The 21,317-nt window shown below is 38.7% G+C and overlaps 1 protein-coding gene across 3 annotated transcripts in view; it reads right to left on the bottom strand.

Moving 5' to 3' along the window:
• The window catches only part of SPIN1 (spindlin 1), a 78,159-nt gene that overhangs the window by 25,031 nt on the left and 31,811 nt on the right, over positions 1-21,317 (bottom strand). For all 3 annotated transcript variants that reach the window (XM_037056237.1, XM_037056239.1, XM_037056238.1), the window contains one exon: positions 648-696. In XM_037056237.1, the coding sequence (XP_036912132.1) occupies positions 648-696 (49 nt within the window). The remainder of the gene's footprint in view (positions 1-647; positions 697-21,317) is intronic.

The raw sequence follows: 21,317 nt of genomic DNA, 5'->3' as shown, positions 1-21,317 counted from the left end.
TACTTTTGTACTCTGGAACCTATAAAACTTAAGATCTGTAACACATTTGTCATTAAATTTACATGGCTACTTAATTCTCTTTCAACATGCATATGCTTTCTCTAAACTACAAGCTCTTCATTCATCTAAAATGTTACAAAGCAGTGAGTATGCCAGGAAATGTGCTAGCCAGGCCCTCAAGCATGAATTATGGCTTGTCTACAAGAAGCTCCTTGTTTAGCAGTGGATCCAAGACTGAGAGGAACCTGCATGCCGAGAGGAACTTGCATGCCAAAAGGAACCTGCATGCCAAGAGGGAAGCCCTTCCAAAGAGAAATGGGAAAGGGTCAGGATGCACCTGCCACAAAGGATACCTCTTGCTTCAGTCCAGCTCCCATCAAGCTGGAGGGGAAATTGTGACCCAGAGGCTTTTAAAAGCTGAATGAAGGACAGACCCAGGCACACCTAGGCCAGGCCAACAACAAGGGAATCGTCAGGGATATGATTCAACCACGACTCAGTGTGCAGTGAGGTTATGTGAGAGGCTGGCAGCTGTGAACAAAGATGTCATTTACAGAGGAGAGTGTCTCACATGGGTAATGTTATACCCCATGTAACCAAAGGCCACAACCTGCTATCTAAAAGCAAGTTTCATCAGAATTGCTTACTTGTGGGATGTCCTTTTCTTCATCATGCTTGCAGATACACCAGCATGGCCTAAAAGAGAAGTGAGTGTAAGTCAATGAAAACTGGATTAAAAAAATAGTTCAAACTCAAGAAAAAACTTATTTATGAAAGCTGAGATATAAAGCATGAAATGAAAATAAACTGTAAACAACCAATGTGAAAACGGCATTTGTTTACTGAATTTTCAAAAAGGAGATATTAGGGGTTCTAGGAAGATAAAATGACGAATAATAGTTCATCTCCCCAAACTGCCATAAAACACAAAACCAAAAATCATGTGGACAAGAAATACAACAAAAAAAAGTGACAATCCAAACGATAAAATACTAACAGTTACAAAACTTGTCCTTCTGCCACACAACAACTAAAAGCCAGGACAAAAAATATGTAACATCTACACTCAGACACTGCAAAAACAAGCTGTACAGGACTATGAGACCAAGGAGCTAAAAGCCAGGTGGTGTCCTGCACTGGTCCAGATGGCATTCTGAACAACTGTGGATGATGCTATGTGAAACCAAGAACACTGTGGTTTTGCTTACTGAGAGTCAGACTGAAGCTGGGGAGAGGATAAGGTGGCTGGGAGTTGTGGACAGAATGCTGGCAATGAGATCTCAGTGGAGGCTCCAAACATTGCAGGGGATGGGGCGAGTGGAAGGACAGCTTAAGACACTATACTGCAAAGGCATGAAGGTTGTTCCATGTCCATCTAGCCACCTCTAAACACATGTGGAAACCAGTAAAAAACAATAAAAGGTGCCCCTAAGAAAAGTAGCCATAACAAAAAAAGCTGCTATAGACCCATCCTAGCATCTGCTTCCAGACAAACTCCAATAATCAGTAACAGACATCAACAAATATCGAATACTCCACAACAAATTTCAAACATCCAATGCCCCAACAAAAATTATGACACATACAAAAGAGTGGCAGACTTACAGTCTGCCTATAACCAAGTAGGTTATGACCAAAATAGTGTAATTCGCAGGCATGAAAAGGTGAAAAGAAATGTAATAAATATGCTCAAATATCTAAAAAACACAAACACTTTAAATAGGAAAATGGCAGTACAAAAAAAACAAAAAAAAAACAAAAAAAATGGAACTGGAGAAAAATATGTGATCTAAAATTTTTAAAAACTAATCACAATGTGATCAATAGCTGATTAAACCCCATGGACAAAATGATCAGTGGACCTGAGACACCTCACTTTGGATACTACAAAGTATCCAAAATGGAATACCACCACCACCAACACCACCACCACCAACAACAACAAAAACTGGGAAAATGAACAGCTTCAGTGACCTGTTGGGCACGTAACATAAGTGAAACTGGACTCCACAAAAGAGAGGGCAGAGGGATGAAGAAAAAAACAAATCTGAAAAACATGACAGAAATTTTCCAGATGTGATTAAGTATTTGGACACATCCCAAGAAAGATAAAAAACAAGGAAAACCATTCTAAGTCACACCCTAGTCAGGTTTCTGAAAACCACTGGCAAAGTCTTTTTAAAACAGCCAAAGAATAAAAGACATCACAAATCAGGAAACATAAAATACTCATTCCAGATGTGCTGTCGAAAACGATAGAAGCCATAAGACAGTGCCCCATGTATCTTTAAGGTGTTGCTAGAACAAATTAACCTACTTATGAATTCAGAATACCATAAACAGCAAAAATACTTCCCAACACCAGCATCAATTAAACATACATAGTTGAAATAAATCAATGAGGAGACCATAGAAAAAGGATAGTATCATACAATTTAACTTCAGGGTACAACAAAAAGGTTATTTCAAATGATAAAAGGTTCAATTATTCAAGAAGTCACAACAATCATAAATTGGTTTGAACCTACTTACAAACTACTGAAAGACATAAAGCAAAAACTGACAAAATTGACAAGAAAAACTGATGCACCCATACTTACAGATTTAAACACTCTTCTCTATCAGCAATTAATATAACGAGTAGAAAATCAGAAAGGATATAGGAGACATGAACATCATCACAAGCAGTCAACTAGTTAATTTACATTTACAGAGTGCTAATCCAATAATGCCAAAGCACACTCCCCCCCCCAAGTTCATATGGGACATTAACTCAGATGTACCATATGTTACTCACAATGCAAACCCTCAATAGGCGTAAAACAACCTGAAATCATATGAATTACCATATTTTTCCATGTATAGCATGTAACAATGGTTTTGTGCACATTATACACGGGATCATTATATCCATGGTATGTAATCATTATAGCCATGTACAAAGCACATCTTTATTTTTTCCTAAAAATTTTGGGCTAAAAAAGTGCACATTACACATGGCAAAATACATTAGTGTTCTCTGGCCATATCAGAATTAAACTAAAAACAAGTAAGATATTTGAAGAGACCTTAGTGTTAAAAATTAAACAATCTTCTAAAAAAAATCCATTGTTCAAACACAAAATCACATTGAAAATTCAATTTATTTTGAATTTTAAAAAATGAAAACAATCTATCAAATCTGTGCAATACAGCAATAGTACTTACTACACAGATAAAAATTCACGTTAGGCAACTAGGTAACAAGAATACAGAGAAAACAAAAGACTTTTTATCATAAACTCAGAAGTTTCCCTGGGTGGGGAAGAGGAAGGCTTCTGAGTTCTTTCTCTCCTTGGCCTTGGATTAAAGTGACCATTTTGTAAACAAACATTTCTGCACTACTGCTACATTTGCAATTTTAAAGTTAACTGAAGAAGGAGATATGGCCAATTGGTCAGCATAAGATTGTCCATTCCAGTGTACAAATAGAGATGGTTGGACACAGCCCCGATGCCGAGAACGCCATGCCCATCCACCTCCACCTTGCATGTCTTCATGCATTCAAAGTGGGCATCATGGATAAAGATAAAATACAGACTGCAGAGCAAATCTACCTAAGGATCCCTGGAACTTCTCTAAGTTTCTACACAACTAGTATGAGGAGATAAGACATGCAAAAGCAGATGGGGAAATAGAGAATTGTATCAAGTTCTCCTAGCACTGTACCAGGCATGAGGATCCCCTACCTCCCTTCCCATGCTGAATATACAGGAAAAGGCAGACTTTATTTAGCGCTTGGTGCAGCCCCAGCATAACACACCATCCCTGTCCCTGAATCCTAGGCAAAGCTAATCAGGCCCCACTTATCCCCACAAAGTTGATTTTCCTATTTAGAAGAGCACCATGGCAGAAACAATTTCCTCTTGATCACTCAGGAAAAGGTAAGCCATTAGTGGTTCATCCTTAATTTTTAGGAATGAACAAAGACAAACAGTCACATAAACAAAACCTCAGTGGTACAACTAAGAAAGATGGAGAAAAAGAAGCACCGCTATTCAGGAAATGGTCCAAGAGCTACAAAGATTAAATAAAAGATTTGTTATCCTCAAGGAACTTAAGATACTATAGTTGTAAACAAGAACAAGAAGTTATAAAAAGGAAAACAAGAGCTCTTGAAAATGAAAAAATAGAGAAAACTTCCTGTTTCCAGTTCAGTACATTAAGAGCTTGGAAGTCATTACTCCATCTTAACAAGCTAAAAAATCAGTAACTCCTTCTAAATTGGCCACAGCGCAAATCACTGATCCCAACACTAAAGAAACAGATGTGCACATACACAGAATTACAACTCATCCAGATTCTTCCAGGCAACCAGTGCTGGGGCAGGAAAACCTGAAAGGTAATTGACCAACAACTGGAGGCTCAGTGTAGACAAATGTAAGAGATAAAAACCTCAGGGAAGCCAGTCATGGGAGAGATGGGGTGAAGGAGCCAATTTTTTTTGAGTTTTACCTCTAGGAGTTCTCTACCAGGTTCTTCTCACAGTGAAGATCATAGAAAAATCCCCTCCTGATTCCAGCAGAGGGAGAAGGAAAGTGAAATATACCACAGCATTCTGTTTTCAAGGGCCCTACCCTCAAAAAAAACTACTTTATCAAACACTAACTGAGACGAGGACAGGGAAAAATACCCAGCTCTCTCAAGGGGTCCCCTGGCATGAAGAGAAATTTAAAATCAGCTCCCTTCCAGTTCTGTCCCACAAAAGGGGGAGCACTTTTGAAGGTCACAGTCAGTGGTATCACCTCGCTGAAAGACAGAAACCAAATCACATCACTATAGAATGTAACCCGCCCCCCATACACACACCTAACCACTACCTCACTAAAAGCCTATTCACCAGAATTCCTTAACTCAATACATCATGTCTGGATTTCATCAAATAATTAATTATAAGGCATATTAGAAGTAAAAGCAGCAGCCCTGGCTGGTGTGCCTCAGTGGATGAGTGCCAGCCTGCAAATCAAAGAGTCACTGGTTTGATTCCCAGTCAGGGTACATGCCTGGGTTGTGGGCCAGGTCCCCAGCAGGGCGTGTGCAAGAGGCAACCACACATTGATGTTTCTCTCCCTCTCCCCTCTCTAAAAATATATAAAATATAAAAAGAAAGGAAAAAAAGCAGTCTGAAGCGACAGAACAGGCATCTTAACCAGCCTTAGCTATGGCAAGAAGGTTGGAATTATCAGGCTGGAAATTTAAAATACTTACAAATAATATAGTAAGGGCCCCTATGAGAAAAGTAGACAGCATTCAAGAACAGATGGGCAATGTAAGCAGAAACATAAAAATTACATGAAAAACCAAAAGAACATGGCAGTGATTAAAAACAACAGAAATGAAGAGTGCCTTTGGTAAACTCAGCAGACTGAACACTACTAAAAAAAAAATTTCTGAGCCTGAGAATATGTCAACAGAAACTTCCAGAACTGAAATGCGAACAAAATAAAAAAGACACAGGCAGGAAAAAACAAAACAAAACAAAACAGAATATTCAAAAACCATGGGACAGTAACAAGGGGTATAACATATGCATAATAAAAAATGCCAGAAAAACAATAAAGGAACAGAAATATTTGAAGCAAATAATGACCTATAATGTCAGACACCAGACCACAGTTTCAGAAAGCTCAGAGAACAAAAAAGCAGGATAACTGACAAAAGGGCGTGGGGAGGTATATATGTTTATTATAATGAAAATGCAAAAAATAAGACTTCCTTCTGGTCAAGATGGCTCACCAGTTCCCACAGTCACATCAAATTTACAACTATGGTATAGAACAACCATCATTAAGAACCACATGAATACTAGTTGAACAGAAGTTCTATAAAGATATAATGAAAAAGCCACATCAAGACTGGTAGGAATGATACAGGGTACAGCCAAGAGGGGGACCCGAAAAGGGATTTGGAATGGGGTCCAGAATTCAAGGTAACTAGGAAATATTGGAGAGACATATTAGATATCCTCACCCCTTCCCCCACAGGTGTGAGTTGGGGGAAGAGACACATGGAACAGGAACATGCAGAGCTGTTTTGTACAGCCTACAGCCTTGCAGCTAATCCATGGCATGGTTATTTAACAAATCTATAGCCTTTGGCTGTTCCCTTAGATGGGTTAAATAGCTGTGGCCATGCTTGGAGCCAGGGGGATGCAAGTCACCCCCTAGATGTATCTGGGGGCATAGGTGCCCCGAGTTATGGCACCTGTGTGGGAGCTGGGAGAAGACTGGCTCCATGACATGGGACCATACCTGCCCAGACTCACAATGGCAGCCCAGTAAACTTGGAATGATACAAGAATGCTGGCAAGGTAACAGACTGTAGGAGGAGTCGAAAATGGGGGTACAGAGGAAGACTGGTGCGGGGATTTAAACCCAGACCCAGCAGCCATTAGGGGTAGTACCATGTGGCTTTGCCAGAGTGGGGAGCCCCTCTTTGCTTTGCCAGGAAAGGAGATCCACGTAGTTTGGACACAGTGCAGACCCCTGCAGCTTTGGTAGAACAGGACCACGTGGCTTCGGGGTGCTCCCTTTGGTCACATGGACTGGGAAGCAGGAGAGACATTTGCCTGGAAAACAGTTACAAAGAACTCTTGCCAGTAGGCCATGAGAAGGTGCCACATGACTTTGGAGTAATTAGAGATCCTGCCTGGACAGCAACACAGTGGACAGTGGCAGGAGCCTGGATCCCAGATGTTTGCTGCATTTCCTGAGTTACAGTACCCTGAATTAGGGCAGCAGGAGAAGGAAGTGCTGTGTGTGTGTCTGTGGATATCTATAAGGACTTTGATATTTTAATGAAGACGTTAGGTCACTACTTTAAGTCTGTAGGACATTAAATAAACATTTGCTTCCCTGTTCACAAATCTCTGGCATTGGGAGAGCTTTTCCCAGAGGGTAGCAGACATAACGAACCTTGGCCCCTATTTGTTCTGTAACAGGAACACCAGAGAGGCAGTTTGGGCATGTCCAATATCCAACACCTGGTGATTAAGAATCAGAATATCTTGGGTAAACAGGTGCCCCACCAAGAGATAGGAGTTAGAGCCCCATACAGGGTAACAGTACTGATAGGAGGAGACCCCAAAACATGTGGCTGTGAAAAGCAGCAGAGGACTGCATGGGAGAGAAACTAAGGGCTGCAGGAGACCAAGACACTCTGCTCTTTTAAAAATATATATATTTTATTGATTATGCTATTACTGCTATCCCATTTCCCCCATCATCCCCCTCCACCTTGCACACCCCCTCCCACCCACATTCCCCTTTAGTTCATGTCCATGTGTCATAAGTTCTTTAGCTTCTACATTTCCTATACTATTCTTAACTTCTCCCTATTTTCTACCTACCATTTATGCTACTTATTCTCTTTTTCCTCTTTCCTCCTCCCACTCCCCTGTTGCTAACCCTCCATGTGATCTCCATTTCTGTGCTTCTGTTCCTGTTCTAGTTGTTCGCTTCGTTGCTTTTGTTTTAGGTATGGTTGTTAATAACTGTGAGTTTGGTGTATTTTTACTGTTCATGTTTTTTCTTCTTTTTCTTACATAAGTCCCTTTAACATTTCATAAAATAAGGGCTTGATGATGATTAACTCCTTCAACTTGACCTGAGAAGCGCTTTATCTGCCCTTCCATTTTAAATAAAAGCTCTGCTGCACAGAGCAATCTTGGATGTATGTCCTTGCCTTTCAGGACCTGAAATACTTTTTTCCAGCCCCTTCTTGCCTGTAAGGTCTCTCTTGAGAAATCAGCTGACAGTCTGATGGGAACTCCTTTGTAAGTGACTGTCCCCTTATCTCTTGCTGCTTCTAGGATTCTCTCCTTCATTTTAATCTTAGGTAACTTAATGATGATGTACCTTGGTGTTTTCCTCCTTGGGTCCAACTTCTTTGGGATTCTCTGAGCTTCCTGGAAGTCTATTTCCTTTGCCAGAATGAGGAAGTTCTCCTTTATTATTTGTTCAAATAAGTGTTCCACTTGTTGCTCTTCCTCTTCCCCTTCTGGTACCCTTATAATTCGGATGCTGGAATGTTTAAAGATGTCCTGGAGGTTCCTAAGCCTCTCCTTAATTTTTTGAATTCTTGTTTCTTCATTCTTTCCTGTTTGGTTGTTTCTTTCTTCCTTCTGGTCCACTCTGTTGATCTGAACCCCACTTTTCTTCCCATCACTGTTGGTTCCCTGTGCATTTTCCTTCATTTCACTTAGTGTAGCCTTCATTTTTTCATCCAATTTGTGACCAAAATCAACCAATTCTGTGAGCATCCTAATCACCGGTGCTTTGAACTGTGCATCTGATAGGTTGGCTGTCTCTTGGTCACTTAGATGTACTGGCTCTGGGGCTTTGATCTGTTCTTCCATTTGAGCCATTTGGGGGGGGGGGTCTGGTCGAGCCTATTATGTTGAGGGGAGGAGCCTTAGGTGTTCACCAGGGCAGGGCAACCCAGTAGTTGGGTTGTGATGCTGTGTGTGGGGGCGGGGTCAGCGAGGGAACAATGGTGCTTGTTCCACTCTCTCTAGGATTTTTCCAACAAACTCTCCTGTGAGGCTGGGAGTCTCTCCTGGCACCTCAACCCCTACAAGTGTTTTCAATCAGTGCTTTTAGGCTTTATTTTCTGGGGCTGGGGCCCTGGGTTGCATGATCTGTCTTGCTATCCATTTTCATCTGGTTTATCTGGGTGAGAACGTGTGACCTCGGTCTGCCACCTTGTGCACTTCACTGGGTCTGCTCATTGCTATCCCGAGCCCAGGGCCACCAGCCACTGCTTTTTTCTGCTGTAACCCCTCTCTGCCAGGCACCAACTCCACCCCTCTTACCGGTCTGGATGAATAGTTGTTGGACTTCTGTACAGTTCATGTTGTTTTTTTGTTTCTAAATTTTTGTTGTCCTTAATTTTAGTTGTGTGAGGAGGGACAGTGTGTCTACCTACACTTCCATCTTGGCTGGAACTCCTAAGACACTCTAGTCTTAAAGGGCCAGTGCATAATCACTTGTTTACAAACTGTTTCTAAGCTCCAAAGCAGCAGCTCAAAATGAACCAGGAACACATGGGGAAGACTTGAATTTACTAACTTCAAAGTAAAGGCTGGAGGGGCAGGGGTGAAGGAAACCCTCTGGGGAAGAGACAGAATGGAAGTGCTGGCACACCACACTGTTCATTCTTTTATTGGAGTTCTCCTTCTACCCAGCCAGTCCAGTGCAGGTGAGAATCAGATCCATATTGTCCTATTAACCTAGCTAACGCTGCTTGCTCCCCACACCCCAGTGACTCGCCAGAGATGACACTCCATCCAACTCTGGGCAGAGCCTCTTCTAGTGATTTCTCCATACAAGCAGCCCACCTGGACTAGTGCTATGAACTATCCTCAAATCTTTCAAAGGTCCACCCACCACCAACTAGCAGCAGCTGGCTTCAGTGTCCCTTGTAGCGCTTGCTAAACACACCCAAACCCGGCATAAGTGGCAACTTGTCTCAACTTGCATTGTAACTCCCATCAGGAGACCCTAAGCCTGGAATAAGAAGTGGCCAGCCCTAGCTGGTGTGGTTCAGTGGACTGAGTGCCAGCTTGTGAACCAAAGGGTCACCAATTCAATTTTCAGTCAGGGCACATGCCTGGGTTGCAGGCCACATCCCAGTTGGGGGTGTGCGAGAGGCAACCACACATTGATGTTTCCCCCCCTATTTTTCTCCCTCCCTTTCTCTAAATATAAATAAAGAAAAAGAAATGGCCAGTCTTGGCCTGTTATGTAGCTTCAACTAAGGAGCCACAAACCCAACACTTGTGGCTGCTGGCTTCAGTTCACAGCATAGCTTCTCCCAGGCTGTTTCCAGCACAAGCAGCAATTTACCACAGACAACTTTATAGCTCCTACTAAGCAGCCCCAAGCCTGGCACAATCAGTGGCAGATCTTGGAATGCATTGGAGCCCCTCTTAAGAGGCTCCAGTCCCAACACACTTGGTGGCCAGCTTCAGACCACATGAGAGCTACAAAGACCCGAGGGTTGACTCAGACGGCACCAGAGCCCCACTTCTGCAACTCCTGCTCCTCTCTGGGGTCTGCCCATGCAAATCAGCTTGTTCTTTGTAGTCAAGGCCAGCTCTCACAGCCTGTCAGCCTGAGGGTCAACCCCATCCACTGACACATAATTAATATGCCAAAAGTTAAAGACAAAAACGGAACCTTAAAAGTAGCAAGAGAAAACCAGTTAGATACATACAAGAATGCTCCCACATAAGACTACAAGTTAACTTCTCAACAGAAATTTTGCACACAAAATTCAAAGTGGTTAAAGGCAAAGACCTACACCGAAGGTTACACTCTATACCTACACTCTATCCAGCAAGGCTAACACTTAGAATCAAAGGAAAGATAGAGGCTCCCAGGTAAGAATAAGCAAATAGTTCATTACCACTAAACCAGTATTACAAGAAATGTTAAAGGGACTTCTTTAAGTAAAAACAACCAAAAACAGGAATAATATTAAGAAAGAAAAAATTCTCACCGACAAAAGCAAACAGTAAAAGTGGTGGATCAACCAATTATAAAACTAGTACAAGGTTTGAAAGATAAAAGTAGGAAGACCATGGGTAATAACAACAATAAATTAAGAGATAGACATAAATACACCAAAACCAAACAAACAAACAAACCAAAAACGTAAGTGAATAAAAGTGTAGTGATTTTATAATATATTTGAATATAGCTGGGTGTATAGGAAGAACAGGGTAACAACAACCCATAATTCTATTAGCAGTATACAAAAGAAAGAGAAAGAATCAAAACTCAACACTAAAGAAAGTTATATACATACAACAGCACTTGAACAATAAAAAGTTATATATATAAGAGACCAAGAGAGAAAGAAACAGAGAAACAACCAGAAACAGAAGAACAACCAGAAAACAATAAAAAGGCAATAACTACAAACCTATAAACTACTTAAAATATGAATCGATTAAATGCTCCAATCAAGAAAGAGTGGCTGGATAGATTTTTGTTTTTTAGAAAAGACGTACATATACTGCCTATGAGAAACCCACTTTAAATTGAGTCACATATAGGCTGAAAGGGATAAAAAAAAGGTATTTCATGAAAATGAAAATTAAAAAAAAAAGCTGAGGTAATCATATTTCTTTGAGATAAAAGAGACTTTAAAACAAAGGTTGTTAATAAGAGACAAAAAAGGGCATTTCAACCCAGGCCTAGTAGCTCAGGTGGTTAGAGCATTATCCCCATACACCAACATTGTGGTTTGATCCCAGGTCAGAGCATATAACAACCAACCAAGGAATGCATAAGTGGGACCACTAATCCATGTTTCTCTCCCCCAACCCTTCCTAAAATAAATTTTAAAAGGGTATTTCATGATAATAAAGGAATTCATCTCAGCAACATTTGACTCAATAAATTTAAGAAGATTGAAATCCTATCAAGCAATATTCCAATTACAATAGTATGAAGCTAGAAATCTACTGGAAGAAGGAAACTAAAAACATAATTACCCCAAAGCCTATGGGATGCAGCCAAAGCAGTTCTAAAAGGGAAATTTATAGTGGTATGTCAAGAAAGAAGAAAAATCTCTTTAAAACAATCTAAATTTGCACCTAAAGGAACTAGAAAATGAACAAGTAAAACCTGAAGTGAGTAGAAAGAAGGAACTAATAAAATTAGGGCAGAAGTACATGCAATAGAGAAAAAAATAAAGGAGAAAAAAGAGAGGGGAAGGGAGGGGAGGTGGTCAAGGAAACCAAGAGCTCATTCTTTGAAAAGATGAACAAAATTGATAAACTCTGGACCAGCCAGACTCATCCCAAAAAAACAGGAAAACAGGCCCAATAAAAAAATCAGAAATGAAAAAAAGTGACAACTAACATCACAGAAAGGCAAAGGATTATAAGGTAATACTATGAACAATTATATATACCAACAAATGAACTTGAAAGAAATAAATTCCTAGAAACATACAAACTTCTGAGACTGAATCAAGAAGAAACAGATTGCTGCCTGGTGTGGCTCAGTGGACTGAGTAGGCCTGGGAACCAAAAGGCTGCTGGTTCACTTACCAGTCAGGATACAGGCCTGGGTTACAGGCCAGGCCCCTAGTTGGGGGTGAGCAACAGGCAACCAGCTGATGCCTCTCTTGTGTATTGATGTTTCTCTCCCTCTCTTTCTCCCTCCCTTCCCCCGTCTCTCTAAAAATAAATAAGTAATCTTAAAAAACAAAAACAAAAACAAAAACAAACAAAAAAACCCCCAAAACTGAACCCACCAATGACTACGAACAAAATCAAACCAGTAATCAAAAACAACCTCCCAACAAACAAATCTGCTGGACCAAATGGTTTCACAAGTGATTTTTTACCAAACATTCAAATAAAAATTAATACCCATCTCTCTCAAACTATTCCAAAAAATTAGAGTGAAGGCTCCCAAACTCATTTTACATGGCCAGCGTTACCCTGATACCAAAACTAGACAAAAAAACTACAAAAAAATAAATAAATTATAGGCTAATATGCCTGATGAATATAGATGCAAAAATCTTCAACAAAATTATTAGCAAACCAAATTCACAATTCACTAAAAAACTCATCATACACCATGATCAAGTAACATTTATTCCCAGGATGCAAAGCTGGTAAGGAAGAAGTAAAAGAAGGAGTAAAGGAAGAAGTAAAACTGTCATTATTTGCAGACGACATTATACTATGTAGAGGAACCTTAAAGAATACACCAAAAACTATTAAAACTAATAATTTGGTAAGATACAGAATTGATATTCAGAAATCAGCTGCATTTTTATAAACTATTAGAAAAAGAAATTAAGAGAACAATGATGCTCATGGATAGGAAAAATTTACATTAAAATGTCCATACCACCCAAAGCAATTTATCAGTTTCAATGACATCTTATCAAATACCAATGACATTTTTCAGAAAACTAGAACAAACAATCTCAAAATTTATATAGAACCACAAAACACCTCAAATAACCTAAGCAATTTTGACAAAGGACAGAGTTATAAGTATCATACTACCTTATAATCAAACTATATTACATAGCTACAGCAATCAAAACAGCATGGTACTACCTAAAAACTGTCTAAAAACAGACACACAGATCAATGGAACAGAATACACAACCCAGAAATAAACCCATACCTATGTGGTCATTAATCTATGACAAAACAGGCAAGAATACGCAGTGGAATAAAGACAAGTCTCTTATACAAATGGCGTTGGATACATGCCAAAAAAAAGAAAGAAAAAGAAACTACATCATTTTCTTAGAATATATACAAGAATAAACTCAAAATGGATTAAAGAATTCAATCTCAGACCTGAAACCAAGTAACTCCTGGAAGAAAACATAGGCAGTAAATTCTCTGACATCACTCTTTGCAATATATATCTGGATATGTCTCCTCAGGCTAGAGAAACAAAAAAATTAATGAAAAAGCTTTTGCACAGCAAAGGAAACCATTAACAAAACAAAAGACAACCTATTGAATGAGAAAAGATATTCATAAATGATACATCTGATATGGAGTTAATACCCAAAATATGACATATACACCTTAACACCAAAAAAATCCAATTAAAAGATGGACAGAGGACCTGAATAGACATATGAGAAAATATGCTGAACATCACTAATCATCAGGTAAATGCAAATCAAAACCGCACTGAGATACAACTTCACACCTGTCAGAATGGCTATCATCAATACATCAACAAACAAGAAGTGCTGGGGAGGATGTGGAGAAAAGAGGGATCCTTTCACCCTTTGGTGATAATGCAGATTTGCTGCAGGCATTGTTAAAAAGCAGTATGCAGATATCTCAAAAAATTAAAAATGGATCTGCCTTTTGCCCCAGCAATCCCACTTCTGGGAATATATCCAAAGGAACCCAAAACACTAATTCGAAAGAACATAAGCACCCCTATATTCATTGTAGCATATTTACAATAGCCAAGATATGAAATAAGTGAAATTAAAATAAACTTTGATTTCTTACCTAAACTGAATGGATAACATTTTGTTCAAAACAGTACTAGTAAATGGATGAGAAAAAGAATTAAAATACTTTGTATAAGTTACTCTTAATAGCACTGAAACACTATAGTGTTATTTTAAAGTGGACTCAAATAGTTGCAAATGTATTATTGCAAATTCTAGGGCTAAAAAAGTTTTTTAAAAGTACACAATTGACCCTTAAACAACACTGGGGTTAGGGGAGCTGACACTCCATGCAGTCATAAATCCATATATTAACTTCTGACTCCCCAAAAACTTTATTACTCATAGCCTATTGTTAACTGGAAGACCTAAGAATAACATATACAACCTATTAATACACATTTTAGCATGTTTTATACTCTGTATTTTTACACTAAAGAAAATGGTATTAAGAAAATAAAATATATTAACAGTATTCAGCGAGAAATCCACATGTAAGTGGATCTGCACACAGTCAAAACCCAGTGTTCAAGGACCAATGCCAACTGATATGCTAAAAAACAAAGGAAAAAATGAAATCTCGTAAAATGCTTTATTAAAACCATAAAAGGTAAAATAAGAGTGAAAGTCAAAAATTGAAAATAACAACAAGGGCAACAGAACACAATAACAAATATGGTAAATAATAATCCAACAATCACCACAAAGATCAATGGTCTAAACACCCCAACAAAGAGACTGCATAGCCCATCAAAAACAACAAGACCACATTCCATGTTGTCTTTAAGAAACCCACTTTAGATATAAAGATTTCAGAGCAAGGAAGTCACCGAGGAGAGGCATTTCACCACGACAAAGAAGTCAGCTGTCCAATAAAACAGTCCTTAATGCATACACACCTAACAACAGAGCATTAAATTACAGGGAGCAAAACTGACAGAACTACAAAAACAAAACCCAAATGACAGAACTAAAAGCAAAAATAGATGAATTCAACGATCACAGCCAGAGACTTAAAAATCTATCACACATATTCATTACATAAATGGACAAATCCCAAGTAGGATACCGTTCAACTGAATAGCTGTTATCTGCTAACTATTTCACTCAACAATGGTAGAACACACCTTTCTCAAGGAGTATTCACCAAGCTAGACCACATTCTGGACCCTAAAACACACGTTAACAAATGTAAAAGACTAGCAGTCATACCATGTATGTTGACAACAACAAAATTAAATTAGATTCAGTAACAGAAAGATAGCTGGAAAATCCCAAACTGCCTGGGGAATTAAAAAACATACTTCTAAATACATGGTTCAAAGAAAACATTTTAAGACAAATTTAAAAATATTTTGAACTGAATCAAAATACAACTTACCAAAATGTGTGGAATACAAAGAAAGCAGTGTTTGAAAGGAAATCTACAGCACTGAATGTATATAATGGCAGAATGTATATACTGGCAAACAATAATAATTAATAATCTAAAACAATCTAAGCTCCATCTGACAAAACTAGAAAAAGAGCAAATTAATGCAAAGTAAGCAGAGAAAAAGGCATTATAAAAATCAGAAATCAGTAAAATGTAAAACAGAAAAATCAACAAAATCAAAAGTTGGTTCTTTGAAAAGATCAAAATTAATAATCTCTAGCCAGGATAACTAAAAATAAAGAGAGAAGACTAAATCACCAAAATGAGAAATGAAAGAAGGAACATCACTGCAGATCCCATATACAAGATATACATGAAGTAAACTACAAAACTGATGAAAGAAATCAAAGAACAATAAATAAACTATCCATGTTCATAGACAGAAAAATAATACTGTTGAGATGTTAGTTCTTCCCACCTTCTTCTACAGAGTCAATGCAATCCCAATCAAAATCCTAACAAGTTATTTTGTGACTATATCGACAAACTGATTCTAAAGTTTGCATAGAGAAGCAACAGACACAGAATAGCAAATAGAATATTGGGAGTAAGAAGCAATTGGGAAGATTGACAGTACCTGACTTTGAGACTTACTATAAAGCCACACTAATCACAACAGTATGGTACTTGTGAAAGAGCAGACAAATAGATCAGTGGAAAAGAATAGAGAGCCCATAAATAGACCTTCATATAGTTAACTGATTTTTGACAAAGACACATAGACAATATAATAAAGTTTATTTTTTAACAAATGCCACTGGAACAGAACACACACACACACACACACAAAGAATCTAGACAGACTTTACATCCTCCAAAATTAACTCCAAATGAATCAAAGGCCTAAATACAAAATGTAAAACTACAAAATTCCTAAAATATAGGAGAAAAGAAAAAAGATATTGGTTATATGGAGGAATTTTTAGATACATCAAGGGCCTGTCCATGAAGAAAATAATTGATAAAATGGACTTCAATAAAATGAAAAACTTGTGCTCTGTGAAAGACACTATCAAGAGCGTAAGAAGACAAGCCACAGACTAGGAAAAAATATTTGCAAAACACATTAAAAAAGGACTGTTATCTAAAATATGAAAAAAACTCTTTAAATTCAGCAATAAGAAAATGACCTGATTTTAAAAATGGGCAAAATTTCCTTACAGACACCTCATCAAAGAACATATAGAGACAGCAAATAAGCATATAAAAAATGGTTCATGTGATATGTCATCAAGAAAATAGAAACTCAAAACAATAAGATACCACTACACATCTCTCAGAACGGTGAAAATCCAAAATAACAACATCAAATGCTAGAGAGAATAGAGTAAGAGGACTCTTACTCATCGCCAGTGGGAACATAAATTTGGCGGTTTCTTATAAAACTAAACATAGTCTTAACTATGTGATCCAGCAATTATGTTCCTTAGCATTTATCCAAAGGACATGAAAACAGGCCCAGGCAAACATATGAACATGGATTTTTATAGCGGCTTTTCTCATAATTGCCAAAACTTGGAAGTAACCAAAACTTCCTTTAGTAAGTGAGCAGATAAATAAACTACTACATCCAAGCAATAGAATATTATTCTGTACTAAAAGGAAAGGAGGTATCAAACCATGAAAAGACAGAGAAACCTTAAATATATATTAGCAAGAGAACTAATCTGATGGAATCATACAGAAAGTATATGACACTCTGGAAATGACAAAACTAGGAAGACAATAAAAAGCCAGTGGTTGAAGGAATTAAAAGAAGTACAAATTGGCAGTTACAAAATACTCACAGGGATATTAAAATACAGCATAATGGTGGATTCATGTCACTACACATTTGTCAAAATCCCCCAAATTTATAATACAAAGAGTGAACCCCTAAGGTAAACTCTGGACTGTGGTTGATGATGTGTCAGTATAGTGTCAACTGTAGCAAATGTACATCCTGATGTGCAACTCTACTAGTGAGGGAGGCTAGGGAGACAATGAGGGTGTAAGAGACGATGTGGTACCCTCTGCCCAATTTTGCTGTGAACTTAAAACTACTCTAAAAAAATTTAAGTCCATTTTTTAAAAGTCCTGAAATGAAGACGTATTTAGACTTATTCTTACACTATAAACACTGATCTAGACAAGAGATAACTGATGCCTTCAAAGTTGAGGTAAAATAATTCTGAACCCTACACCCCCAAAAATTATAAATTGACATTTACAATCATGTATGGGCTCAAAATTCACATCTCATACAAATCTAAGTTTTGGAGGTTACTTTTTTTTCCCAGAAAACAAGAGAGAAAAGCATCATGAATAGGCAGGAGCCAAGAAACCATAGGTATGACCCTGGAGTGCATAAACTACACCTTCTGTGAAGGTGGCTAAGACCCATACAGATGGAGCAAGAGACCAGGGATTCAGAAGTTGTCTCCAAGAAGCTGACACTACAAAGTAGGAAGATAAATTACTTGTACCACAAAGGTTAACAACTGACATTTTTCAAGAGCTTCTGAAAGAAGAAAAATAGATGAGATAAGGACAGAAAAAGGAAGGCCAAAGACACCCTTACAAATAAGACAAGATATTCAACCTCACACTTAAAACTACACTGAGACACACCATTTCTCACCCAACAGATGAACAAAAATCCATACAGTTAACAATATACTATTGACAACAAAATACTCTAGCAAGACTGTGGGAGAGAGGAAAGAAAAATGGCCCAAGGCCATATGGGGAAATCTGGTGGCATCTCACAGGATTACACACAAATTACAATTCGAATCAATTCGTAATGCTGAGCAGCTATCCCAATGACACACTGACAAGACATATGAATAAGTCTATTCAATGCAGTTATTATTTCTAATAGCAGAAAAATAGAAACAACCCAAATGTCCAAAGAATGATTATTGAACTAATTAATATGGTACATGTACACAATGGAATTCCATGTAGTTGTACAGAGCCATTAAGATCTCTGTATATTGCTAAATGGTCACCAAAACATACAACTAGGTGGAAAACACAAGTAACAGAAGGGAAGATAGATGTATCTATATATATATATATTCAATGAGCACTGATATTAGTTTGTAATGAAAAGTAGATTATATCACTCATCTGAGCATCACAGATGTTTCAGTGGAAAACAGAACAAGATCCTTTACTAGGCATCTACATCTATTTGTTGACTGAAGTAAGAAAAGAAATGGAGCCATATTAACAAACTAAACTTTTAGGACTCATAAAACAGTTATTTAAACTGCTAAATCGACTCCTCGCCAAGATGGAGGCATAGGTAGACACGCTCTGCCTCCTCTCACAACCAAAAGAAGGACAACAAATTTAAAAACAAAAAACAACCAGAACTGACAGAAAACTGAACTGTATGGAAGTCTGACAACCAAGGAGTTAAAGAAGAAACATTCATCCAGACAGGTAGGAGCAGGGAAGACAGGCAGCTGGGTAGGGAAGACTCGAGGCAAAGCAGCATGGCTAGAGGACCAGGGCAGGCAAGGCAGTGGCAGGCAGACCAGACAAGGCGGTGGCTCTTGCACTGGGCCATCCCACATTCACCTGCAGATAAACCAGGAGGAACAACTGCGGAGCGAGATAAGACCCCACAACCCAAGGTTCCAATACTAGGAAGTAAAGCCTCAAAGCCTCTGACTTAAAACACCTGTGGGGGCAGCAGGAGAAACACCCAGCCTCACAAGAGAGTCACTGGAGAGACCCACAAGGTCCTAGAACATACACAATCCCACCTATCTTGGAATCAGCACCAGAAGGGCCCAATTTGATTGTGGGTAGCAGGGGAAGTAACTGAAAAATGGCAGAGAACAGAGCACTGGCACTGTTCCCTCTTGGACCCCTCCCCCTCATACAGCCTCACAAGGCACAGACATGGGTTGCCTTGCCCTGGTGAACACCTAAGGCTCTGCCCCTTACTACATAACAGACATGCCAAGATAAAAAAAAAAAAAAGGCCCAAATGAAAGAAAAAAAGACCCAGGCAGCAATGAAGGTTGCATTACATGAAATAAACAAAAATCTACAGGGAACCAACAGTGATGGGAAGGAAACCAGGATTCAAAGCAACAATTTGGAACAAAAGAAAGAAAGAAGCATTCAACAAGAACAGAATGAGAAACAAGATTTCAAAAAAATGAGGAGAGGATTAGGAACCTCTGGGACATCTTTAAGCATCCCAACATCCAAACCATAAGGCTGCCAGAAGGAGAAGAGGAAGAGCAAGATACTGAAACCTTATTTGAAAGCAAAATGAAGGAGAAATCCCCCAATCTGGCAAAGGAAATAGACTTTCAGAGAAATAGACTTTCAGGAAGCTCAGAGAGTCCCAAAGAAGTTGGACCCAACGAAGCACACACCAAGGCACATCATAATTACATTACCCAAGATGAAAGAGAAGGATATAATCTTAAAAGCAGCCAGAGGAAAGGAGACAGTTACCTACAAGGGAGTTCCTATTAGACTATTAGCTGATTTCTCAATAGAAACCTTGCAGGCAAGAAGGGGCTGGAAAGAAGTATTCCAAGTCATGAAAGGCAAGGACATGCATCCAAGATTACTTTATCCAGCAAAGCTATCATTTAGAATGGAAAGGCAGATAAAGTGCTTCCCAGATAAGGTCAAGTTAAAGGAGTTTATTATCACCAAGCCCTTATTATATGAAGTATTAAAGGGACTTATCTAAGAAATTGAAGATGAAAAACTATGAACCAAAAAACGCCAATGAACAACTATCAAGAACTGAACCAAAAACAAAAACTAAGCAAACAACTGGAACAGGAACAGAATAACAGAAATGGAGATTACATGGAGGATTATCAATGGCGGAGTGGGATGGGAGAGAGGGGGAAAAGGCACAGAGAATAAGTAGCATAGATGGTAGGTAGAAAATACACAGGGGGAGGTTAAGAATAGTATTGGAAATATAGAAGCCAAAGAACTTGTATGTATGCAGGTGGGAGGGGGTGTGCAGGGCGGAGGGGATCAAAGGGGGGAAAATGGAACAACTATAAGAGCATAATCAATAAAATATATTAAAAATAAATATATAAACTGTACTAAAACATGATGGGTAAGAAAACCTACACACACTTAAACTGTTCTAATACAAGTTCATTGAGAAACATGGTCCAAAATTATCAACTTTTTTAAGAGAGAAGGGAAGAGAGGGAAAGAAACATCAATGCAAGGAACACTGACCAGCCTTCTGTATACCGCCCAACTGGTGACCTAACCTCAACCCAGGCATGTTCCTCTACTGGGAATTGAACCCATAATCTTTTGGTTTGTGTAATGCCCAACAAACTGATCCACCCCAGTCAGGGCCAAAACTGCAAACTTTTAACTTAACTTACTGGGAACCCAGATGTTCTAAAAACCAAAATCTATTTCAGCAACTCATTTGGATGAGCAATACTAAATAATATTCCTCCACATCACACTCGTGGCCTCCGACTCCACCAATTCACTCATTCCTTCCTTGTGGGCACTTTTTCCTCTTGTAAAATATCCCTGGAAAGCGGTCAAGGTGATATCCTTGATGCTTTTAGCAATTTAATAAGCCCAGTTTTAACATCCAACAGTGGTCTCTGGGGTTGCCACTTCAACAGATGGTAAGGGAGAATGGCTTTGTAACTGTCAGGTAGAATTCAGGAAATCCTAGATGTGATAAATATTCTCATCATACAAGCAGAAACTATGAAACTGCATTTCCAGAAAAACACCCATGGATACTGACAGGTGGAAGCCCCCAATAATATACATGAAATCTACCAGGCAACAAGGTCCACTTTCAGACACACAGCTTCTAATCAACTTTTCTGTGCCTTGCCTGGGGATAGCCTTGGATTCAAAGAGATTT

This window comes from Sturnira hondurensis, unplaced genomic scaffold, assembly GCF_014824575.4.
Source record: "Sturnira hondurensis isolate 20B ecotype Veracruz unplaced genomic scaffold, ASM1482457v3 Scaffold0008860, whole genome shotgun sequence".
In the NCBI taxonomy this organism is placed as follows: Eukaryota; Metazoa; Chordata; class Mammalia; order Chiroptera; family Phyllostomidae; genus Sturnira; species Sturnira hondurensis.
This window is presented reverse-complemented; position numbering and strand designations above follow the sequence as displayed.